Source organism: Coffea eugenioides, chromosome 3 (genome assembly GCF_003713205.1).
Source record: "Coffea eugenioides isolate CCC68of chromosome 3, Ceug_1.0, whole genome shotgun sequence".
NCBI classification, from domain to species: Eukaryota; Viridiplantae; Streptophyta; class Magnoliopsida; order Gentianales; family Rubiaceae; genus Coffea; species Coffea eugenioides.
The window spans coordinates 6,567,256-6,593,658 of NC_040037.1; the positions used below are offsets into that span (position 1 = coordinate 6,567,256).

Below are 26,403 nucleotides of genomic sequence, written 5' to 3' on the forward strand. Positions count from 1 at the left end.
CACTGGTCATCTATCAGTATAGTTTATCATCAATGGAGTTCGGTTGGCTTTCTTGTAAGTTGATTCAATTGCTTATTGGATATGAATATTTTTCATGTAATAAAAAGTGACTTTGAATTTATTAGTCTACTCAGCAGAAGATAATCTGTAATTCAAGATGTTCATTCGGATAGGATACAAATTCTTAAACATTTTATTTTTCCAGAATTTTGAGATATGAGTTCATAGCTGTTCTTTTCCACTAAACTTTAGATGGCTAGCAATTTTTCCTTCATAGAGGGAAAATAGTGAGCGACTGAGCCCAATAAAGAGAAGAGAAGAGAAAACAACCAATGTTTAAACCCTCTAATTCTTTAAAAAAGTAGACATGTCTCAGGCCTTCATTCCTTAGCATATGAAATGACAAAGTTGAGAAAGGTCGGAACGTTGGAGACAACATTTCTTAGATAAAGCCTTCGCATTAACAACTAAGAACTATTTCAAATTTACATATGTACTTGATTTTGGTACCAGCAAGCATGACAGATTTACGTATTGTACTGCTTCTTTTTTTTTTCCTTCGAGTCTTTGTGCTTTACTTATCATCCTACCCAATGTGGATGCAGTGGCTAATTAGATAAGATTTCCGGATCCACAAGCAACAAACAATTCATGTTTATAACTATTTGCCAGATAATCTGTTCTTCTGGGTTTGCTTTGTTTGAAAATCAACCGAGCCTTTTCTCTATTTTCTTCTTCAAGTCACAGGAGTAACAATTAGATCCTGCAGAACTATATGTTTTCAGTACACTAATTTTGTTAGCATTTCAATCTAATGGTATCTAACTTCTATTATATACAATAGTATGCCAAGGATTTTTGGCCAAATGAATGCTAAAGCTTCATTCTTTTAACTGTTTCTTTGCAGTTTGCTTAAAATGTTGTGTACTTAATGATAGGATGTTATTTGTTAGCAATTTTATTATTAATTTGCCTTTTATCCTTGCCAAATATTGTTTTAATTATTAATATTTACTTATATTTGGTATTGGATCCAATTTCAGGAAGTGAAGCAGAAAACTACAAAAAAGGAGGTACTTTTTAGAGAATATGGAGACTTCTAAATACTCCACAGACTTGGCCCACATTGCTAAGAAGGACCGGATTTCCATTTCCCTTTTTGCTGACTAGGAGTCCTACCAAGAGTAAACATAATACAAGGAATGGCGCAGAACCTTCTTTGGAGCATTTGGACTCTCAATTTTGGTGGGACCAGCGAGATAAGAAGCCTTAGTCATTTGGGCTTTTAAGAAGAAAGAAACGTACAGAGGCTTAAAACAAGGAGTAATTCGGCAGAGTTTCCTTCTTGGACTTTGACTCTTAATTCGGCAGGGCTCCAATTCTTTTGCTCCTTGACTCCTAATCCGTGGGGACCACTAGATAGCATGAGTCATTTCCCTTTGGCTTTAAAAAGACAAACGTGCAGAAGGTTTTCGGATGAATAGTTTTAGCTTAGTTTTTAGCATAGTTTAGTTTTATTCTTTTTTGGTTTCTTTGATGGCCTGGATCTCAATTAAATTACGTGGAGATTTTCTCATGAGGTATGGCTAAATCCTTCGTCTAGTCGAGGAACAACGGAGGACTTGGTTCTACTAAATTTGTGAGATCGAATTAGTTTTTATTTATTTCCATTATTCACTGGTATCCGTCTATCTTCTGCTTTATGTTCATATGGTTGTTTTATTATTCGATTATCCAGGGCCCGGATTCTAGATTAATTCAATAACCTGAAGCCAATTAGGGTAGTTAAATCCGTAATTGTTTAATTATTCTAAACTGGTGGCAACTGGCATGATTGGGTTTGTGTCAGGGAGATAGACAGGCTAACTTAAAGAGACCCTCGTAGCGTGTTGATTGGTTAGAATTAGGCTCTTCTAATTATTCATGCAATTAGGGAATTGAACTTGTATGGTCGTACCTAGAGTTGTTTCCTGATTAGAGAAATAGTCAACGGTCGTACCTTGGCTATCGACAAATTGAGGAAGAGTTGGCTGTTTATCGCGTGTATGACAACTATAACTAATTTATCAGATAGTAACTGGAATAATCCTTGCATCTGTGATCGAATTAAGTGAACCATCTCCGAAGTTGTCTCTTGGCTAGAGTTCGTCCATTATTATTTTTATTGTGATAATTAGTTATTTGAGTTGTAGTTATTTTATTTTATTTTAATTTATTCCAAATAATTTAGTTACTCTCATTTTCAAAAACCCCCATATCTGGAACTTGAGAAGAAATTAAATTATCCCCAGTCCTTGTGGATTCGACCCTGCTCACCGCTATATACAGAATCTGTATTTTATTTGAGCAGGTATTTATTATTGCACAGGCTCGACACCTGTCAATTTTTTGGCGCCGTTGCCGGGGACTGGTGCCAGATTAATTTGTTTCTTTTTGAGTTCATCTTGTTTTTATTTTTATTTATTTATTTTTCTCTTATTTTTTTTATTATATAGTTTATGGCTTCTAACACTCCGTATTTTGGTGATTTACTGGATTTTGTTTCCGAGGAAGGCAATGAGACTGATTTTTTTTCTAAGTTTGCATATTTAGAGGCACTGAACTCTATTAGAGAAAGAATGGCTGCTGCAACCTGTGAAATTTGTTATGCCAGGGATCATTCGACCGGTATGTGCCCCGAATATCAAGATAATCTGAGTGTCCCACTCAATAATTATGGAGATTTTTCACCATGGTCTCAAACGTGGTATAACCCTAATCCAAACGGGTATGATCAAGGATGGTGGGATAACTCCAGTTATAATTATACAACAGGGCCAATGAATTTTCAGCAGTATGAGTCTCAAGAATCATCATCTATGTCAGGTATGTCTCTTGAAGAAATAGTTGAATTAATAGCTACTAACACATATCAAATTCAACAGGAGACACATCAACTTCAACAGGAGATAATAGATTTTCATCAGGAGACACAAGTGAGCAGGCGTAACCTAGCAGATCAAATGGATCAATTGACATTTAGGATAACGCCATTGGCTTCTCAAATGAATGAAGAATTGCCCTCACCGACTATTATCGACCATGAGGAAGACGAGAGTGCAATTATTCTGACAAATGATATGGTACTGCAAGAGTCTCAAGAAGAAGAATCTAAAGATGCAGTTGAAAAGAAAGTTGAAACGCAAGAATTGAGACCCCAACATCAAATGGTTCAAGTGAATGAATCCAGTGAACAATCTCCAAATGCGGTGACATCTCCTCCATTCCTTGATCAATATTTTCCTGACTCTTATTCTTTAATTCCTGTTAATGAGATTGATTTTATTATACCAGACGATTTTGAATTTCATGCCAGGAATAAGTTAAGAGTCATGATGGCAAAATATCTCGAACCAATAAGTGCTCTTGATGGAGGAGTGAGTGAAGATTTAAGGTCATTACTTGGTTGTTTGGCGCCATCTACTGGTCCATGGAAGACCGTAGCTCGTGTGCTCAAGAATTACTCTATTTACGAGGGCTATCAGGATTACATAGAAGATGAAACACTGACGCGAGCTACGCGATTTTATCCTCCATGAATAAACAGGACAATGTCTAGCCAAAGACATTAAAGAAAGGCGCTGCTTGGGAGGCAACCCAAGGCTATTTGTTTTAGTTTTTGAACGTTTTTTTAGTTTTAGTTAGTGTTAGTGTCAATTAATAGTGTGATGTTTGGTGACAGGAAATTGGCAATTAAGCGTGCCCTCGCCAGGTGGTCACGCCTGAGGGGAAGAAATTTTCGTTCAGGATCTGAGGACTCTATAGCAGTTGAGCGTGCCCTCGCTAGGTGGTCACGCTAACGGATCGAGAATTTTCGACGGATGGAAAAGACTAGAGGGCGGTTAGGCGTGCCCACGCCTAACACTAGGTTTCTTTGTAAAAAAAAATATATATATATATATATATTAAAAAAATATAAAAATAAAAAAAAGGACACGAAACCCTACTCTTTTCTTTCTTTCTTCTTTCTTCTTCCTTCTTTTCTTTCTTTTCTTCTTTCCTTTCCTCTGCTTGGTCCGCCGCCGAGCCCCACCTGGCCGCACGCCGCCACTGCTGTCCGCCGTGCCTCCAAGCCACCACCAGCCCTTCAGCCCTCCACTTGAGCACGCCACCACCAGCTCGCCCGGCTGTCGCGACCGCTGCCTCCAGCCGCGCGCCGCGAGTCCCACCATCTCCCTCTCCTCGCGCGTTTGCCCAACCGCGCAGCCAAGACCTGCCGCCAGTAGCTTCCTTGCTCCACCACGGGCAGCTTCACTTCGCGGCCAGGAGCTGCCGCGAGCCCGACAGAGCGCCGCCCATCTCCCCCTTCGCTGACCAGTCCGCCGCCGCCTCTCCCTCACCAGCGGTCAACTTCGCACTTCACCAGGCGCTCCAGCTTCGCCCACAACCAGACCAGCTCGCGCGCCACCCCCCACCACCCAACCTCTTCACTGTTGCTGCTCCGCCACTCGAGCCATTCCCACCTGTCCAAATTGACAGGTGGAGGTATTGTAATTTCCTCTTCGATTAGTGTTTTTCTGGTTCATCAATTCCTAAGATTTTGCACATTTTTTTTTCGTGGGTTTTGTGGTGGCTGAAGCCAGTAAGTAATTTGGGTATTTTCTGGGGTTCACTTTGGGCTGAATTGAGTTTAATTGCTGCCATAGTTGGGATATTTTCTGCGTTTTAATGAATTGTTGGCCGTTTGATTACTTTTTGCCTGTGACTCACCAGTGGTACTGGTTGAGGCCTTTTGCCTATCGGTATTGCTGCTATTTGAAGATACTTGCTTATTTTAAAGTTTAAGCTCTTGTGGTTGAGTTGCTGCCATTGAATTTAATTCTTTTCTGTCTGTGCACCAGTGGTATTGGTTGCAGTGTTGCTTTCCATTTCTTAATCCTCTGTGCCGGACTACCTATTCGATTCTTGAGTTTTGGTGCCTGAACTGTTTCTAGACTTCTAACCAGTGGTCAATTGCTAATTTTAGCAGGTTGAAGTGGGTAATTGACTGTCCAATTGGAGACAGTTGTTCCGATATTGGGTCCGATTGTGTCTAATTGCTGAAAATTGTTGATTTACTAGGACACTAGCACAGTTCCTAGTTTGTTCGAGTTGCTGTTCTGTTGCATTATTGGGAGTTGTGCTATAGTATTGTGGCTACTTTCCTGCGTTTATTTGTTGAATTGGGATATGCATGTGCCGTTTGCATTTCCTTGTGGAAGTTGGTTGCCTCTAATTCACTTGTTTGGACCACTTTGCTGCGATTTTGGGGTCCATTGATTCTGCATTTGACTAGTTTGGGACCACAGGTGCTTATTGATTGCCAGTGCTATAAGTGTTGGGGTATTTGTATGTCCTCTTGGTGATTGAATTGTGCATTTTGCTCATTGGGATGGCTTTAAAATTGTTATTGCTTTGAATTTTCGGCTTCCATTGTTTGTTGGCAATTGTAGTCTCTTGTTGCTTAGAGTGATATTTAGAGTTCATGGTGAAGCCATGAATGGCACCAGCTCCAGATGCGAGTTGATCCACAATTTCCACCTGAACCGCCCCTATTTTGATGATTTCAGGGAAGTATCGTTGCCCCTCTCCTTCCTTCTGCTCTTACATTATCACATTGAGGGCAATGTGTGAATTAGGTGTGGGTGGGATCATAGTGGTGCTAGTATTTTCAGTTTTTAGGTTCCAGAGGTTTTTTCTTTGTTTTTAGTTTGATATTTATCTCCTTTTTCGTTTATTTTCTTTTCTTTTTTCTAGTGGTCAGTTCTTATGTGGACACCAAGTTTGATTTGGGGTTGTTATCTCTAATTTTGATATTGCCAAGTTTTAATAATAAAAGGTATCAAGTGATGTGGTTGAGTTCAAGAACATCTCTTTGGTGAATATCAATAATTACTTAACTTTTTCAATTTTTGATTGACTTTTCTAGGCATAGGGAATGATTATTGGCATTTTTCATGTGAATTGGTCCAGTTATTAATTTTTAGTTCTCCATGTCTGGAAATTTGAGGCTGGCTGCTGTTATTCTTGTGTTGCTTTTAGATATCGTGCTATATGGTTGTAAATAAGAGTTGACTGTACTCCGCTAGTGGTTACTACTGAGTAACCGGGGATCTTCACCTAAAGTGTCGATTCTCGCATCAAAAAGTAGTAATTGCTATGAGTGCGTGGTCCCGTAGCGATTGGAGCTGAGTAACCGGGCTCCTCCATCTATCAAATGTTGGAGTTCGCGTCAAAAGGCTCTAAGGGCTATAGACTAAGTCTTTTGTTATTCAAAAAAAAAAAAGGAAAAAAAAAGAAAAGAACAAAAAAAAAGGGAAAAATGAGTGAAGTAAAGATTGTGTTAGTATGTGAATAAGTCAGTTTGCCGGTTTGTGATCTTAATGTCGAGATTTTTGTTAATAGGTGGACCATTTACTGATAAATGTGAGCAACCATTCCTTTTTCTTAGATTAGTTTGCTTTAAATTGGAGGAGTTGGTGGTTGGGAAGCTAACCAGAGTGGTCTTTTTTTGGATCTTAACTGTGATGCTTGATATATGTTTTTATGGGTATCTTGGCATTATGATAGTTAGAGCAATAGCCATTGTTGAATTTTTGGTGTTCAATTGATGTTCCCATGCTTGAGGGCAAGCATGATTTAGGTGTGGGGGGAATTGATAGGATGTTATTTGTTAGCAATTTTATTATTAATTTGCCTTTTATCCTTGCCAAATATTGTTTTAATTATTAATATTTACTTATATTTGGTATTGGATCCAATTTCAGGAAGTGAAGCAGAAAACTACAAAAAAGGAGGTACTTTTTAGAGAATATGGAGACTTCTAAATACTCCACAGACTTGGCCCACATTGCTAAGAAGGACCGGATTTCCATTTCCCTTTTTGCTGACTAGGAGTCCTACCAAGAGTAAACATAATACAAGGAATGGCGCAGAACCTTCTTTGGAGCATTTGGACTCTCAATTTTGGTGGGACCAGCGAGATAAGAAGCCTTAGTCATTTGGGCTTTTAAGAAGAAAGAAACGTACAGAGGCTTAAAACAAGGAGTAATTCGGCAGAGTTTCCTTCTTGGACTTTGACTCTTAATTCGGCAGGGCTCCAATTCTTTTGCTCCTTGACTCCTAATCCGTGGGGACCACTAGATAGCATGAGTCATTTCCCTTTGGCTTTAAAAAGACAAACGTGCAGAAGGTTTTCGGATGAATAGTTTTAGCTTAGTTTTTAGCATAGTTTAGTTTTATTCTTTTTTGGTTTCTTTGATGGCCTGGATCTCAATTAAATTACGTGGAGATTTTCTCATGAGGTATGGCTAAATCCTTCGTCTAGTCGAGGAACAACGGAGGACTTGGTTCTACTAAATTTGTGAGATCGAATTAGTTTTTATTTATTTCCATTATTCACTGGTATCCGTCTATCTTCTGCTTTATGTTCATATGGTTGTTTTATTATTCGATTATCCAGGGCCCGGATTCTAGATTAATTCAATAACCTGAAGCCAATTAGGGTAGTTAAATCCGTAATTGTTTAATTATTCTAAACTGGTGGCAACTGGCATGATTGGGTTTGTGTCAGGGAGATAGACAGGCTAACTTAAAGAGACCCTCGTAGCGTGTTGATTGGTTAGAATTAGGCTCTTCTAATTATTCATGCAATTAGGGAATTGAACTTCTATGGTCGTACCTAGAGTTGTTTCCTGATTAGAGAAATAGTCAACGGTCGTACCTTGGCTATCGACAAATTGAGGAAGAGTTGGTTGTTTATCGCGTGTATGACAACTATAACTAATTTATCAGATAGTAACTGGAATAATCCTTGCATCTGTGATTGAATTAAGTGAACCATCTCCGAAGTTGTCTCTTGGCTAGAGTTCGTCCATTATTATTTTTATTGTGATAATTAGTTATTTGAGTTGTAGTTATTTTATTTTATTTTAATTTATTCCAAGTAATTTAGTTACTCTCATTTTCAAAAACCCCCATATCTGGAACTTGAGAAGAAATTAAATTATCCCCAGTCCCTGTGGATTCGACCCTGCTCACCGCTATATACAGAATCTGTATTTTATTTGAGCAAGTATTTATTATTGCACAGACTCGACACCTGTCATTTAATTTTTCGTGCTTTATCGAGTTCTCATCATTAGCCTTAGCAAGCATTTAGTAGCACTCTCACTAAGATCGGACCAGTGCTAGGTAACACTCAAAGTTAGCCCTATACTGTGGTTATACTTGACACAAAGATATATAGATATACATGTGTAGATAGATACATGTTGAGTTATATAGATATACTTTAACATCAAGAATTTGTTATCAATCAAACTCATTGAATTGTTTAGTTACATAAATAGTGATTGGGTAGGTGATACTATAAAAAGAAGACTATTTCAAAGTATGCATTTTTTATTGGTTATGGAGTGTTTTCTTAGAATTCTAAAAAGCAGCAGGTGATTGCATTGTGTACTACAGAAGCAAAGTATAGTGCAGCAGCTAATAGTGCAACTCAAGTTTTGTGGTTGCATCGTATGTTTGGTGTACTACAACACAAGCAAGTTGATCCTACAAACATATATTGTGACAGTAAGTCGGCTATTGAATTGTCCAAGAGTCTGATTCTCCATGGGTGCAGTAAACACATAGACATTAAATATCACTTCATACGTGAGTTAGTTCAAGAGAAGGAGATTGAGATGGATTATTGCAGGACCAAAGAGTAAGTGGCAAATATTTTCATAAAAGCATTAAATACGGAGACTTTTGTCAAATTGAAGATGTTAGGCATGTCAAGTTGCTTATTTGCCGGCATATGGTACCAACTAATTAGAGTGCAGAGAACTATACATATGTTTGCATCAAAATTCTTTTTCAAAATCATTTCTTTATCAAGAAAAAGAGGAGGAATATGTCGGTGAATGAATAATATACAAAATTGGGGAGATAGTGATATCTGGCAAGTGGCAACTCAAAGGAACGTACCTCCGAAGTTTCAAATGCTCATCAACCCTCCCAACCCCTCCCTGGCAACTCAAAGGAACGTCTCCTTCAAGATTTAAATAAATGGTGAGATAGTGATATCTGGTCTGTCCTGAAGATTTAAATACTCATTATCTCTCCCAACCTCGCCCTTGGCACCTCAAAGGAACGTACCCTGAAGTTTCAAATGCTCATCAACTCTCGCAACCATTCCCTGGCAACTCAAAGGAACGTCCCCCCTGAAGATTTAAATGCTTATCAACTCTCCCAACCTCCCACCTGAAGATTTAAATGCTTAAGAAAAAGAAGAGGAATATGTTGGCGAATGAATGACGAAGATTTAAGAGTAAACGTTGATATATAGACTTCCATGGGACTTTAAAAATCGTTCAGGGACTAACAACTGAGAAAGTTGAAGTACTTTTGTGAGACTTTAACTTAGTTTCAAGGATCAAACACATAAACTGCTTAAAAAATAACAGAGCTAATTAAGGTCAACTTTGTTCGAGAGAAGGCATTGCAAAGTGAAGTTAACTTGAACGCGTAAGTCCTTCCATGAAGCGTTGCGCGTGTTGAACGTGTCAACACAGATGAGCAAGTTGCAAATACATTCATGAAGCGTTTAAAATTTCAAAAAATGCTCGATAAAGTTAGTGCTGAGGGAGGGCGCTAAAGGTCATCATTGCCTTATGGCAATCCAATGGGCCACGTTCAATTATAAATTTACATTTATTAGGAGTTTGTTTCTTTGTTTAGCATAACAGTAGCTTGCCAGAAGATTTGGCAAAGGTTAATTTTTGCAACTCGGACAGGGGAAATGTTTTACTACTAAGTCACGCCTGAATCTAAAGCCAAATTAGGGCCTATTTGATAACTCTACTTAATGTCAAAAATTAATTTATTCAAAACTTTTTAAAAAAGCAAAGGTTGTTCGGGTTTGTGAATTCTTTAGCTTTTTAGGATTCAAAAACTAAAAAAGAAAAGGTAATTTAAATCTTTAAAAAAATTCTGAACGAATTGATTTTCAATATTAAAAAAAAGATTATCAAACATTGCACAGCGTACGCATAGAATATATATAGCGGCCAATGTCTCTAAAATCACATACAAGCGGGCACTCGTGTAAAGGCCATCTAAAGCTCCGTTAGATAATGTAATAAGCACTACCTAAAAACTTCATCATTTTATTTGTGACTGAATTGGATGAAGATAAGAACCTTTGATTTCAATCCAGAAATGGTAAACCTTCCCCAACCCTATAGCTAAATAGTAAACCTTTCCCACCCCTGTGATACGAAACAAATAAAATGAATGGGCAGTAAAAGGACATTTTCAGAGCTTTTGAAAAGTTTTTGTTCCTTCATGTGCACCATAGTTCACGTACAAATCAATCAAGGAAAGTCCCTACATAGATGTGAAAATCTAAACCAGTTGTCAAACTCGGCCCGTTAACACGCTTGGCCGGCTCAAAACACAGTAATTCGCAAGACAAAAAAAAAAGAAAAAGAAAAGAAAAGATCAGTTTTACCTCTGAGAACTTTCTTTGTTGATATAAAAATCAACTCAAGCTCCTGCAACTTCATTGCTGAATTCAGGAAAAAGAAGAAGGAATCGCTCCTCCAGCTTATTTGCAACCATCCGAGTGAGTTTTCTTATTAATCATCCCTTTTCCCTAAATTACATAAGCATTTATTTATGTTATTTGAGTGGTATTTTAGCGTCTTCAGTTGGCAATTAGTTTGTACTAATTGCCAACTACAAAAGACAAAGCACGAACAAGTGGTAATTTGGGATTCTTATTGTATTATCGCCCAAGTGGTATTAATATTGTGTTAGTCAGAACGGTAAGTTACTCACTGATGATTTCTCAATTTCATAAACTTTTCTTATTGGCCTTTAGTTTGAATAAAATACAGAAAATTCAACATTTATGTCCTCATTATGATTCTTAGTAGCAGGAACAGTTGTCCGGCTAATCCTATACATTCTCGGCAACTGCAATTTGACAAAAATTTCCTCATTATTAAGGTACAAACTATACAGGCTCAAATCAAGTTTCTAAGCATTAACAGATTCCAGGTATATATGCTCGCAATTACCTTCTTGTCTAAGTGTTGATTGTCTGACATCGACTATGTTTCATAGCTTTCATCTATATCTTGCAAATTTAACTTTGGTGTATGAACAAGATTTTCATTTTCTTCATATATGACTGCTTCTAGATTAAACTTGGTTAAGAGCTAATTTTGAGGCTCGTCTTTAATTATCATTCAAGAATTTTAATCTACTGTCTGATCAGAAGGTTATGTTCTGGTGCAAGTCAACTATACCAAGAAACAACAAGATGCCATCAATCACTCAAAATGTTTAAAAAACAAAAGAAGATTTTTAGGACAGTTATCTAGTTCGGACCTTAAGATTCACTCCAGTAGGAATCAACCTTAATGGTTAAATTAGCTGATCCTTCCTTTTTTAAAAATTTTTATTTTATGATACAAGTGGAAGGGATCGAACCTAAGACCTGTCACTTGCATTCTCTCTCACAACCCCTACCTGCCCCAATTGGCTGATCCTCTTGATGTTTTCTCCAGCAGCAAATTTTCCTCTTGTTTATACGTATTCAACAAAGAGATGTCTAGAATTGATCAAAAGCTTTCTGAACTATTGGATACCTCGGAGAAGCCATCGATCTTCAAAATCCATGGTCAACTACGAAGTGAAAATGAAGAGGCATACGAGCCACAAGTGGTTTCCATCGGACCTTATCACCACGGTAAGCCTAAACTGAAACAGATGGAGAAGAATAAGCTAATTTACTTCAAAGAACTTCTTCGTCGTAGAGGTGAGAGTGCTGAGAAATACATCATAGCTTTGGCTAATCTTCAAGATCAAGCTCGAAGGTGTTACGCAGAAGAAATCAATCTTAGTAATGATGATTTTGTTGATATGCTATGCCTTGATGGCTGCTTTGTCATCGAGTTCTTGAGGAAAAAGAGACATCCAGGATCGCACCTGCACAATGACCCCATTTTTCAGATGTTTTGGCTACGCACAGCCACTGAGAATGACCTTATATTATTTGAGAATCAGTTGCCATTTTTTGTCCTGCTTCAGCTGTTTGACATGACCAAGTCGCCAGGAGAAGAAGAGAACCTTACTGGCCTGGCTATTCATCTCTGTCTGATTGGGAACTTGCCCAATCCAGGTCTAAATTCTCATTCTCCAATCTTTGAACATTATAAGCCGGTTCATCTTCTTGGCCTCATGCACAAAATTCTGTTTGCCTCACTTTCTGAAGCATTTCTTTCAACCGCGCATTTCAATCGTAGACCCTCATCTCTGTTCATAAAATCAGCTGGTGAGCTCGGACAAAGTGGAATCAAGTTCAAGAAGGCAGAGGATAGTAAATCCTTGTTCCATATCACTTTCGAAAAGGGTGTACTTAAAATCCCTCCTTTAGTTGTGGGTGATCGTACAGAATCCGTCTTCAGAAACTTGATTGCATATGAAGAGTATATGTCTAATCCATCTGAGACATGGAAGTGTATAACTGATTACATACTCTTCATGGATTTTCTCATAGATTCCCCGTCCGATGTTGAAAAGCTTCGCAGACATCATATCATCGTGAATTGGTTAGGTAGTGATGAAGCACTCTCTACAATGTTTAACAAGCTAAGCAAACATGTTCAGTTTTCCGAGAGATTCTTCTGTTACACCCAAATTTTTGATGATGTGGACAAGTACTCTCGCAAGCGCTGGCATATTTGGAGGGCGCATCTAGTGAGGAAATATTTTAATACCCCGTGGGCTTTCATTTCGTTTCTGGCTGCATGTGCCTTGCTTCTCCTAGCAACTGTGCAGGCCATATTTTCCATCCTACAGTATACGAAACGGAAGTAAGCTAGTTGTGTGATTTGTTAGTCATTGTACTTAAATACGAATAAAGTCATTGTACCTGTAACAAATTCTTGATCTGTATGATGTAAAAGGACTCTCGTGTCTTGTATATTTTCTTAATACATCTGTCTATATAAGTTTCTATATCTATATATGTATTTGTGCCTGCGTATGACCATAGTGGGGGGCTAGCTTTGAGTGTTACCTAGCACTGGTCCAATCTTAATTTTTAATTATTTATGTATTGTATTTTTATTTTTTTTTTCCGAAACGATAAGTGATTTTATAGATGAACAAAACCTTTACAATTTCAAGTAAAGACTTGAGGGAACTACACAGTCAGTGCTAACTATCACTGAGGAATCCAGAATTCCTGGTCAACAAAAAAATCTAGCGCATGAGCGCCAATCCTATGAGTAATATGGTTAATATCCCTGTTAACTAGGCAAAAGGAACACATACGAAACAGGTACTTAAGGTTATGTATATCCTCCAGCAGTGTGACCACTCGCATATCTGAAGATTTTGGCTGCTGGATAAGATGGAGTGTCTGCTTGTTCTGGACCTGAACTTCTAACCGCTCCAAATTCTGTACAGCAGCTTTACAAAGCAGTAGCTTAATTGCAGTAAGTTCATCAATTAGCTTATGGCCAGAACATCTTTCCCGTAGAGCCCATCCTCTCATCAGTTGTTGATTATCCAAAGAGACAGTTGCTCCAATCCCCATTTGGGGGCTGTCTTTGCTGTTTTCGATAGCAAATCTTAATCTCAGCAAGCCTGCTGTTTCTTCTTGTTGCTGGGGGGGTTGCGGCTAGTCTCCTGTTTCTTCTGTACTCCTCTTTAAAGCAGTGACCGTAGCTTCACCATATTCCAACCATTCTTCATGAGCTTTCTGCACTATTCGTAATGGGGGATGCTGCTTACTTTCAAATTCCCTCGCATTTCTGCTCTTCCAAATCTGCCAAAGAATGTTAGCCGTGAGAGAAATATGTTCATATCCCTCACTTCTCGACCTCGCCTCCATCACCGCTGTCCACCACGAACCAAAACAGCCTTGCAGATTTGTAATTCCCTCCCATTGGATAGGTGCCATTCTCCACACCAGTTTAACATGATTACAGTTGAGTAACGCGTGTTCAACTGTTTCGCATTCTTCTCCACACACTCTACAAGTAGGATCACTTTGTTGTGTTCTACTGTGAATGAGGTGTCTTACAGGTAATGCTTGGTTGAGACATTTCCATAAGAAAAGCTTCACTTTATGCTTAATATTCAGTTTCCACAGGTACTTCCAATTTTTCTGACTTTGGATACTCCAGCTAGTACTAGCTGGCCCCCTGAACTCCTGCTCGAAAGCCTTCGACTCTTCAGTTAGTACCCTGTAGGCTGATCGCACTGAATAATGCCCATTTGAATTATGAATCCAAAAGTTGCTGTCCTCTCTGTCTACTAAGCTTATAGGGATGCTTAGTATTCCTTCTGCCTCCGTGGAGGTGAAATTCCTAAAGAGAAGGTTCTTGTTCCATCTTTTCTGGACGATCAAGTCTGCCACCTTAACCAAATTAACTCCTTGTGGCTGCTGTGTTGTCACTCTTCCATTTGGTGTCATAGGAATCCAGTTGTCCTCCCAAATGTTAGTACTCAGGCCATTACCAATCCTTTTTCGAGTTCCTTCTTCAACCAGCAGCCTAGCTCGCATCAGTCCTTTCCAAATCCATGAAGCATTCCCTGCAACTTTACACTTCAATATAGATTGCTTTGGGTGATACCTGGACTTTAGCACTCTACTGACCAGCAAATTTGGTTGAGTGAGCAACCTCCAAATCTGCTTTCCCAATAAGGCTAGATTGAAAGCCTCCAAATCCTTGAAGCCTAAGCCACCTGCCTTCTTGTCCCGCGACATCTTGTTCCAAGCTTTCCAGTGAATCTTGTTCTTCCCATTCTCCTCACCCCACCAATAGTTGGCCATTGTGGAATTAATCTCCTTACACAACTTTTTAGGTAACTTAAAACAAGACATTGTGTATGTTGGCAGAGCCAATGCCACAGACTTGAGCATAATCTCCTTACCTGCTGCACTCAAAAGTTTATTTTTCCACTTTTTTAGTCTTTGTTGAATACTGGATTTAATGTATCCGAACAGCTGCTGTTTAGATCTTGTTACCACCATTGGAAGACCCAAGTATTTACCTTGGCTTACAACATGGAGATTTCCTAGAGCTTGGCTGACTTCCTCCTTCGTTTCCTGCTGCATATTGTTGCTGAAGATGACTGAGGATTTTTCCAGGTTAATCAACTGGCCTGTACCTCTTTCATAAACGTTCAGTAACCTTTTGAGCTCAGCTGCATTCTGGGAATCTGTTTTACAAAATATCAAAGAGTCATCTGCAAAAAATAAATGGGTTAGTCTTGGTCCCCTCCTGCTGATTCGCATGCCTTCAATTCTTTTCTCAGTCGCTGCCTTTTGGAGGAGATTGGAAAAACCTTCCGAGCATAGGAGGAATAAGTAGGGTGACAATGGATCACCCTGCCTAATGCCCCTTTGTGGCACCACATACTCCTTGACTTCGCCATTAACCAGGAACGAGTAAGAAGCAGTAGAAATACACTCCATGATCCAGCTTCTCCATTTGTCATTGAACCCCATTTTCCGCATTACAGCATCCAGGAACCCCCATTCCACCCTGTCATAAGCTTTAGACATATCTAATTTCACAGCCATAAATCCTTCTTTCCCTTGCCGTTTGTTTTTGAGAAAGTGTAAAAACTCATGTGAAATCATAATATTGTCTAAGATTTGCCTACCAGGAACAAAAGCTGACTGAGTTTTACTGATACAGGCATGAAGAACCTGCTTCAACCTATTAGCTAGAATCTTTGCTATGATTTTATAAACTGTCGTGCACAAGCTAATAGGTCTATAGTGCTTAAGGGATGTGGGAATCAAAATTTTAGGAATGAGAGAAATGGCTGTATGATTTACAGACTTGAGCAGATGACTAGTGTGGAAGAAAGTTTGGACAGCTCCTACCAAATCCTTTTTAACTATGTTCCAAAACTTTTGGAAAAAAATGGGAGGCATTCCATCTACACCCGGAGCTTTATCAGGATTCATAGAAAAGAGGGCTGATCTAATCTCCCCTTCACCCACAGGTTTTGTTAGGTTATCATTCATACTACCTGAAATTGTGTGTGGAATACCATTTAACACTTCCTCCATTTCATTTGCATCTAAAGTCTTGAAGAGTTCTCTATAATAGCTAGCAATCTCTACACTGAGCTCATCTTCATTCTTAGTCCATGTGCCATCCTCTCTTTGGATGTTGATCACTTTGTTCCTCCTCCTTCTCCCCTCCACACTGGCATGGAAAAATTTGGTATTTTTGTCTCCTGCCTTGAGCCATTGCACCCTTGCTTTTTGACCCCAGTAGATCTCCTCATCTCTATAAGCCTCTTTCAGTTCATTCTTAAGCCTCTTCTTCCTCTCTCGCTTCACCTCAGCATCACACAGATTTAGTTGCTGCAGTTGGTCCTTGATTTGCTCTATTTTTTGTTTTGAATTGCCTTGGATTTTACTGTTCCACTTCAGAAGATTTACTCGACACCTTTTCACTTTCTGCATAACCTTGAACATCCTTGAGCCATAGTCCCTTTGGTCCCACGCCTGTTTAACAACATCCAAGACTTCATCCCGTTGGAGCCACCTTTTGTCAAAATAGAACCTCTTCTTTCTCCTGAATTTTGTTGGATGTGTGTCTATAAGCAGCATGCTATGATCAGATGCGAAAGAATCCAGGTGTTTACACTTAACCTTATCAAAAATTTGGAGCCAAGGATAGCTACACAAACCTCTATCCAGTCTTTGTTTTATCTCACCCGCACCTTCCCAATTATTACACCAGGTCCAAGGATGACCCTCAAAACCAATATCCATCAATTGATTATCATTGATAAAGTTTTTGAATGCCATGAAGCTACCTTCGTCCCTCCAGGTTCCACCCCATTTTTCTTCATTCGAAACAATGTCATTAAAGTCACCAGCCATAATCCATCTTTCTCCCCACAAAACTTTCCTAGCTTGGAGTACTAGCCATTGCTGTTTCCTAACTTGATCATCACTGCTAGCATAAACACTAATAAACCACCAATCCCGTCTACTTTCCTTATCCTCTATCTGAGCTTCAATTGTAAAGGCAGTCTTGAGTACTTGTTTTATCCTAATTTCCTCCCTCCAAAGAATTGCCATCCCACCTGCCTTGTTCATAGCATCCACGATGACAACTTCATCAAATCTCAGAATATTTTTGACTTTTTCCAGATATTTACTTCTATTTTTGGTTTCACACAAAAATACTATGTCTGGAGAGGAGAGGTTATTCACCTCTCTCAACTGGGGAATTGTCAAGGGGCTCCCCACTTCTTGACAATTCCACACCAGAACTCTCATTTAGCCATTGGGGTCCATAAAGGGTTGGACCCCTCCCCCTCCTCCATAGCAGCAGTCAAGATACCCAAACAATCCACCTTGCTCCTCTTACCCTCCTGTATAGTGTCCTCATCAATATCCATATCAAGCTCCCCCTTGAACCCTTTCCTTTTCCCAGCTTTCCTTTCCCTACCTGTGTTGATGTTCATTTTTTCCTCTGGTTGCCTAGGTGTCCTTGGGGACCTTAAGGTTCTGTGGATACGTCTGGACTGTTTAGCCAAAGCTTCTTTGATAATTGGTCCACCCTGAACAGTTATATTCGTAGATGCAGCACCTGGAGTTTCATCCTTCTGTCCTTCATCCCATGGGATTTGGATTAGGATTATCAAGTTAACTTGTTCAGCCTCCATCATTGGACCTTCAGAGGCTGGTTTGACTGTGAACTGTTCTTCAGGTTGAGATATCCCCTCATATGAGCTCGGCAATTTGGGTTCCAGATTACCCCCCTTTGATTGTCCAATGTGTAGAATTTCCGTTAACTCCGAACCTACCTTGCTACCAGATTCATTAAGCTTCTCTGAGAGTACACTCATCTCTCCTAACAAATCATTTTCCTGGCCATCCTGGCCCCTGATATTGCTTGTCTCCAGCCCCGTATCAGCCACAAGCTTCCTAGCTAGACCACTTTCATTGTCAAGCTGTGTTTCCAGGGCTTTTTCTGGGCCTTCAAATTGCCTTTTCTCCCTCCACTCCCCATCTTGAAGTCTCCAGTGATGTTTTTGGGGATTGTACACCGTACCAACTTGTTGCTTGTGCTGAGGACTCCTCACATTGCCTGCCCTTAGCCAAGGGCCATATTGGTTATCCTTTTTCCCCAGCCCCTTGTCATCTTGCCTCTGGCAATTTCTCTCACTGTGTCCAATAATACCACACTTATAACAAAAATTCGGGCACCTCTCATATTTAAAACTAGCCCATTTAGTTTGTTCACCCACCTTGACAATGGTACCTCGCAGTAGTGGTTGTGAGATGTCTGCCACCACAAAAAGTTTCAAGTGTCTACCTTCTTTCCCACCTGTTTGAGGGACAATTACCTCTCTTACCGACTGAAAGTTTGACCCAAGCCTTCTCCCAGCTTCCTTTGACATCCAATGGACTGGTAAATTCCATACCTGTACCCATAAGGGAACTGACCTGAAAGCCTCAGCATCCTCCTCTATCCCTTCATACCACTCGCTTAGCACCAGCACTTGGTTGTCCACTATCCACGGTCCACCAGACAGAATCCTAAGTCTATCATTAGCTGAAGGTAAGATGAATTGGAACAGATTGGGTCCTAGCTCCACCACCTGTAATTCTCTTGGGAAACTCCACGCAGCTATGACAAAGTTCTTGATTCCAGTATAGTTTGATACTTTCTCTCCCACGACCTTCCCAATCAAGCTACTTCTACACTCTTGAACCCTCCCACCTATTTCCTCATGTCCTAGGGTAGTGGTTTGGAGCTCTGCACTTGAGAGATCAAAGTTTTGCAAAATCTCAGCCAGTTCCTCCGCCATGGAGAAGAAAAATCAAATGGTATTCCACACACTACCTTCCGAGTAAGAAAGCTAACCCAGACGTAAACCAAAAGGGGCGGATCTACTATATACTACCAGAAAAAACTAAAAAGGTGAAGAAGAGCTAAGACAAACTAAAAGGTGATAGCTTGGGAAAGCAGAACATAGATATGAAATTACCTGTCCCAGCACATACTGGTTTGCAAGGGTCCTGGAAGCAGTAAAGCAGAGCTGCAGTTCAGGAGACTAGAGTGTTTTTTTTTTTTTTTTTTTATCCTTCTTCTAACGTCGCTTCAGCTTCCCCTGCTCCTTCCTCTGCTTCGATACGTACTAATTGCTAGAGTTAAAAGGATTTTTTTTTTTTGTCTTCGACAGTGGATTTTGACCACCAGTAGTTATCGCACCCTAGCCAGTTACAAAGATTGATGGTGCTGGTCTGCAGGATGCTGTTGTAGATTTGACAGCCTTTAAATTCCTAAGCTGATGAAAGAAGTCCAAAAAGGAAGGTAGTGGCCGAAATGGGTGCACCAATAGCAGAGTTCCTTGAATGCGTTGAAAGTGAATCTTTCCAAAATTAGCTTTTGAAGCTTGTCTGAAGCTCCCATCACAGGGAGAGAAAGCTCTCTTTAGAGAGAGAAATGCCTCCACTAGAGAGAGGATTTTTGGACAATTATTTATGTATTGTAGTTATTGTAGTTATTGTAGTTATTGTAGTTGGAGAGTACTACTAAATGCAAAGGATGAAGATGAGAACCTAATAAACTACAAAGAAAGAGTTAAAGAATGAACCTTTAGCATTCATCTGGCAAAAAAAAAAAAAAATCCTTGGCATACTATAATTGTTAGATCGAAATTCTACCAAAATTAGTGTACTGAAAACATATAATACTGCAGGATCTAATTGTTACTCCTGTGGCTTAAAGAAGAAAACAGAGAAAAGACTCGGTTGATTTCCAAACAAAACAAACCCAATAAAGTGCGCTTTATTAATTGCTTGTTAATTGTGGTTCCTGAAATCTTATTTAATTAGCCACTGTTTCCATGATGGGTAGAAGGCTAAGTAAAGCATAAAGACTAAGGGTCCGTTTGGTTGGAAGTAAAATGTTTTCCTTGGGAAAATATTTTCCGTGGAAGTAATTTTCGGGGAAAATCATTTCCCTTTCATCATTTTCAGGTGTTTGGTCTGCCTATTGAAAATATTTTCTTACTTCATTTTTCTGGTGTTTGTTTAACTTTTGAAATATTTTCACTTTTACCTCTATCTTTACTTTCTACACATTATAACCACATACTTCTTCCCATGCAAAATAAGAAAATTTATCTCATTGTTTAACTTTTAAAAAATCTTGGAGAAATGTATATATGAATGAAAAATATCTCCTCAAGCAATAAACAAATTGCTGGCCATTCAGTGTCAAATATCTTTTTTTTTTTTAAAAAAAAAAATTTGTAGTCTTTTATTGATGAGAATAATTGTTACACACAAAGAAACACCATTTTGAAGTACAGGATTGAACTATAAAGACAACAAATGAACCAGAAATGTTTGGTGCTTAGTTGAAAAGCAAAATAGCTCCAATTCTCCATTATCCTCAGCCCTTCATACGCTTAATTTTCCGAATTGAAGGCATCCCTAATCTATCGAGGCGAATTGCTCCACGAGCCATAGTTGGGAACATGTGGAAGGAGTCGTATAACTTGAGTTGATGCTCTGGATGAGAGACGCCCACATTGGACAATGCATCAGCGACTGTGTTAGCTTCCCTATAACAATGTGAAAAACGATCAGGATCTTCCACGAACTGCCAAATATGCCTAATCTCTCGTCGAATCTTCCAAGGGCAGTGAATACGGTTCTGAAGAATTCCAATTAATACCAAAGAATCCGATTGAATATAGAGATTCTCAAAACCCCAATGTATGCATGTTTGAATGCCAATAAGAAGAGCCCGGGCCTCTGCACTTAGACATGTAGTTTCTCCAAGATATGCCGAAAAACCAATCAAAGGAATGCCATGTGAATCCCGAAGAACCCCACCTCCTCCACCCAATCCTGGATTACCCTTAGAACAGCCATCGGTATTTAGTGTAAACCGACCGGTTTCCTTTGGTTCCCAACAAACAAGTTTGTATGTGACATAAGTGTGAGATGAATACGGCCAATCATACAAATGATAGAATGAATGAGCCTTGAAAACTTGTCTGAAATAAATTTCCACAATGGTATGGATTTCCAAGGAAATGGCAACACAAATGGCGGGCGATCTCATATGGACATCCTCAAAAAATGCTTTATTTCTTGCTTTCCAAATTTGCCAACATACTATACTGGGAAGAATGCGTCCAATGAATCGCTGTATCTCTGAATCATATGAGTGCAACCACCAACCCACTATACGGGAGCGTAAAGAAGAGCCCGAAAAAGTCAATCCACATGAAGCTCCAAAGTAATTCCAAACTGTTGAAGCTATATGGCCTTTGGAAAATAAATGTTCAATTGACTCCTCAGATGCGGAATCGCAGCAGAAACACTTTGATGGTAAATGTAAACCAAGTTTACATAACCTATCCGGTAAAGGCAGCCTTTCCAGCAACAATCTTAACATGAAAATGAAATTTTGAGTGGGATCTGAGGATGCCAAATGCTATCAAAAACCATAGACTTGTTTCGTGCTTGCCTAATATCCCGGAATGCCGAAGCTAGAGAGAAGTTTCCAGATGTTGTGGACATCCAAATGACTTCAGCTTCACCCCAGTCTTCCGGGACTGGATGCTCTAAAATAGAGGGAACCAGATCCGTCGGCAATGTCTGATATAATCTAATCACATCCCAGTGTCCATTGATGATAAAATCACCAAACGACAAATTAGAGACAACCGTCGTACGGAGAAACAAGGCACCCCCTCCCAACCAATTGTCGTACCAAAAATGACAAGCTCCGTTTTTGATATCCCATAGCATAGATAGCTCCACTTGTCGACTTACATTGACCATCCTTCTCCAGATTGCGGAGTCCATTGACCTGATTTCTACCTGACAAGGATGTAGTAGTCTACAATACTTAGCTTTCATGAACGAAGCCCACAACGAGTATCCCTTTCTGAAGTTCCACCAAAGCTTGAATGAGAATGCTGTGTAGATGTCCTGTAACCTCCAGAAACCAACTCCTCCCTCATCAACCGGATAGCACATCTGAGACCACCGTATCCAGTGAAATTTAGACTCCTCGGAGGATGACCCCCATAGGAAGGTCAAGAAGGCTTTTTCTATAGTTCTAAATACCTTACCCGGGATAACCGCTGCTGACAACAGATGTACTGGCATCGTTGCCAACACATGTTTGATTAGAACTATTTTGCCTCCAAGAGAAAGCATCCTTGATTTCCATGACCTTATTCTCCCTAGGATAGATTGGCAAACTTCCCCAAAATATGATGATTTACATCTGCCAAAGTAGAGGGGGAATCCCAAATAACGTATCGGAAATGGTTGATAATTAAATTTGGTGATACGTTCAATCACCCTTCTTCTTGCCGGTGATATCGAGGGATGTACTAAGTAACAACTTTTCAGCACATTTATCAATTGTCCAGAACACCTTTGATACGCATCTAGCACCTGCATGATAAGCTTTAGAGAATAAGAGGATCCATTTGAAAAAATTAGAATATCATCCGCAAAAGCCAAATGAGTTATAGTAGGACATGCCAAGGGGACTTTGAAACCCACAAACCCCGATTGCATAGCAAGATTATTCAATCCTCTAGATAACACCTCAGCTCCTATAATGAATAAAGCAGGCGATAATGGATCACCCTGACGTAGGCCTCGTGTAGATTTAAAGAAACCATGCGATGCCCCATTTATAATGATAGAAAACCAGACATTGGAGATCAATCGCCAAACCAAATCAATGAATCTTTCTCCAAAGCCAAATCTCCTGAGAACACCAATGATATGATCCCATGCCACTCGGTCATATGCCTTAGACATGTCCAGCTTCATTACCACATTACCACCTCTAGTTTTTTTCCCAATACTTGACACTACCTCCTGTGCTAGCAGAAAATTTTCTGTTATATTACGGCCCTTCACAAAGCCTGTCTGCTGGGGCGAAATAATTTTGGGCAATAGAGAAGCCATTCTATCAGCTAAGATCCTAGATAGCAACTTGTTGAAGAAGTTACACAGACTGATTGACCTATAATGAGAAAACTCCTGAGGATTTGGTTTTTTTGGAATTAATACAATTGAGGTAGAGGTGATAAATCGAGGTAACTCTGCCCCACAGAAAAAGCTAAGAATTGCCTTGTAAACATCTTGGGCAATAATTTCCCAGGCGAATGTAAAAAATTTGCCTGTGAAGCCATCGGGGCCAGCAGCACTATCTCCATCCATTGACTTCAGGACTCGATGAATCTCTTCAATCGAAGGCATTTCTTCCAATTTTCTATTTTCCTTTTCCGATATCATGTGCGGAATCATATGTCGCATATCAGAAGATGACTCAAGATATCCAGTGAAGAGATCAGAGAAATATGATATGGCCTCAGTTGCTATGTCAACATTGGTGTCCACCCAAACTCCGTTTGACTTTTTGATTCGGTGTATCATTCCTTTAATTCGTCTCTGTCTTACAACCGCATGGAAATATTTTGAATTGCGATCTCCCTCTTTAAGCCATTTTGCCCTGGCTTTTTGGCTCCAAAATTGCTCTTCTATTGACAATGCATTCCGCAACTCTGCCTAAGCCTTACTGAGCTCAACCTGAGATTCCTCCGATGCATATTGATCCATCGATTCTTCTGCTTGTTGGACCACCACTTCCACAGAACGTACAGCATCAAATATATTCCCAAAATGTTGCTTGTTCCATGTATGAATAGCCCTCCTCGTTGCCAATAATTTAGAGCACAAAACACGTAGCGGAGATCCACTCACATCTTGATTCCAAGCCTATCGAATCACATCCAATAGTTCTGGTTTGCTCGTCCAGACATTCAAAAATCTGAAAGGTCGTGGACTATTGTCTGATCGATTAGAAAAAGTAATTTTCAATGGTGCATGATCCGAGGGATGTCTTGGCAGATGGAGTACAGAAATCACGTCTGAGAGATCCAAACAAGACCCATTAATTAAAAATCTATCTAATCTCTTTGAAACCCGAGCTCTACCTCTCCGATTAGTAGACCACGTGAAACTAGCTCCTGAAAAGCCAACATCCAAAACCCCTGCCTCTTCCATAAAAGACATGAAATCCGCTCCTTTCACTATAGCAAACGGACGTCCACCTCGTTTTTCATGAGGGGCTAAAATAACATTAAAGTCACCCCCAATACACCAAGGTAGTGAAACAGGCTTGTCATTTAATAATGAACACCATAAGCCACACCGCTCCTCTAATGAACATTTAGCATGGACAAAAGACATGATGCTTGGAGAAGAAAACAATTGACTTTGAACATGTATGGAAATATGCTGATCCGAACTACCAATAATGGAACACACAAAAGGGCTACTATAGAATATCCAAATATCACCCGATAAGTTAACAAAGGAATAATCAAATAATAATCGTAGACGAATGGACTCAATTTTGGACACGTCTAACTTCGGTTCACAAATTCAGTGTCAAATATCAATCACACGCAATGCTTATTGTGACATATATCTTGCACTCTCACTGCTGAAAGTTTTTTTTACAAAAAAATGTCCCTATTATACATAATTAATTACTAGCATAGGATGAGCAGGATGAGATCTTTTTTTTTTATTTTGAACATGCTAGGGGGAGGGTTGGGTTGGGTGGTACGGGGGAAGGGAGTGTAAACAAGATATTTTCAGTAAGTTTGGAACATACTACAAGATGTTTTCAGTAAATTTGGAACATACTACAGGCGGAATGCATGCATTCAGAAAATAACTTCAGTAAGTTTGGAAGGGAAATTGTTTTCCATAAGATGAGTGAAAATATTTTACATAGTAAAATGTTTTCAGTAACTTTTGTGCAACCAAACATGGGAAATTAGGAAAATATTTTCTTGGAAAACATTTTCACCAGAAACAAACGGACCCTAAAAGAAAAAAAGGAAACAGTACAATTGGTAAATCTGTCATGCTTGCTAGTACCAAAATTAGGTACTTACGCAAATTTTAAGTAGTTTCTTAGGTGCAAATGAGAAGGCTTTATCTAAGAAATTTTGTCTCCAACGTTCTGATCCTTTCTCATGCTGTCACTTCGCGAAGCAAAGCATATGCTAAGGATTGAACTTGTTTATAAAGAATTAAAGGGCTTAAACGTTGGCTGTTCTCTTCTCTTTTCTTCATTGGGCTCAGTCGCTCACTATTTTCTCTCTACAAAGGAAAAATTTCCAGCCATATTAAATTTATTGGAAAAGAACAGCTATGGACTCATATCTCAAAATTCTTGATAGTATCTTACCAATAAAAATAACAATAATAGTATAAAGTGGACTACCTATGAGCTTCCCATCCCAAAGGACTAAAAGCTTGATATAACTTCCAGCGGCTTTCACCAGCTTTTGTCTCTATTTCTGGTCAAGATCGCTACACCTTAGACTCTCCTCTTGTCCAGGTAAATTTTTCGAGTATTTCTCTGTAGTGAAATATATTGGAAATATTATTTATACTTCCATTTCTGTTATTCACATTCTCACTATCATTTTAATACATAGTTTTGATTAATTAGACTGTATGATAAAATAAATGGTGGGGGTGCAGATAATAAAAATGAGAGTGTAAAAATTATTTTCCTAAGTGAGAAGTGGCTTTCATGCTTTTTTAATTTAAATAAGTAAGAAGTGGCTCCATTTATATAGGAATTTGGTTTGAAATTTGTTAATGGGAGGATAAGTAAAGAGAAAACATTACCAAACTTACTAAAAGTAAAAAAGTAAATGACAATATTTTATCTTTTAACTTACTAATCCTAACTTAAAAGGCAAAATTATTTAGAAAACTAAAAGGAAATAACACTAAGGATAACTTTGGGTATCATTAATTATTTTATGTATTTGTATTGTTGTCTTCATATATAAATATGTAATTGCTATATTATATACATATATTGATTGTAGTACTTGAGGATAGTATAGATATTATCAGTTTTTCATTTTAATTTTTAGATGCCAATAGTTGCAACCATTGCAATCAATTTTCAGTTTTATATTTTCATTATGGTAAGTAAATTTAAATATATTGGGCAGCAGGGATATGAAGCTAGAGGTGGGAGAGGGGAAGAAGAGAATGGTGAGGAGTTGAAGAGTGGCAAGAAAGATTGAAGAAGAAATGTGGGTTACAAGGATGCATGCAAAAAGGGGAGAAGAAGAAAGGTGGATTGCAAGAATATGATAAAGATGACAAAAAAATAATAGAGAGTGGTACCATGATAGGAGGTACGAAAGTCGTAGGAGGCAGTGGCCAGCTAGAGAGTAAGGGATGAGGGAAAGGACGGTGGTTTTTAATAATTTTGAGAACTCTAAAAAAATCTTATAGAGATGCTTTTT

The 26,403-nt window shown here is 39.0% G+C and overlaps 1 protein-coding gene across 1 annotated transcript; it reads left to right on the forward strand.

Moving 5' to 3' along the window:
- The first annotated feature begins 10,620 nt into the window (after positions 1 to 10,620).
- LOC113765303 (UPF0481 protein At3g47200-like) lies at positions 10,621 to 13,035 on the forward strand. Its single transcript, XM_027309431.1, has 3 exons — positions 10,621 to 10,633; positions 10,947 to 11,019; positions 11,583 to 13,035. The coding sequence occupies exon 3, from the start codon at positions 11,623 to 11,625 to the stop codon at positions 12,892 to 12,894; it is 1,272 nt and encodes a 423-aa protein (XP_027165232.1). The 5' UTR covers positions 10,621 to 10,633; positions 10,947 to 11,019; positions 11,583 to 11,622; the 3' UTR covers positions 12,895 to 13,035.
- Positions 13,036 to 26,403: the final 13,368 nt, after the last annotated feature.

Coding starts and splice junctions, on each gene's coding strand:
- LOC113765303 (XM_027309431.1), top strand. CDS start 11,623: ATGTCTAGAATTGATCAAAAGCTTTCTGAACTATTGGATACCTCGGAG.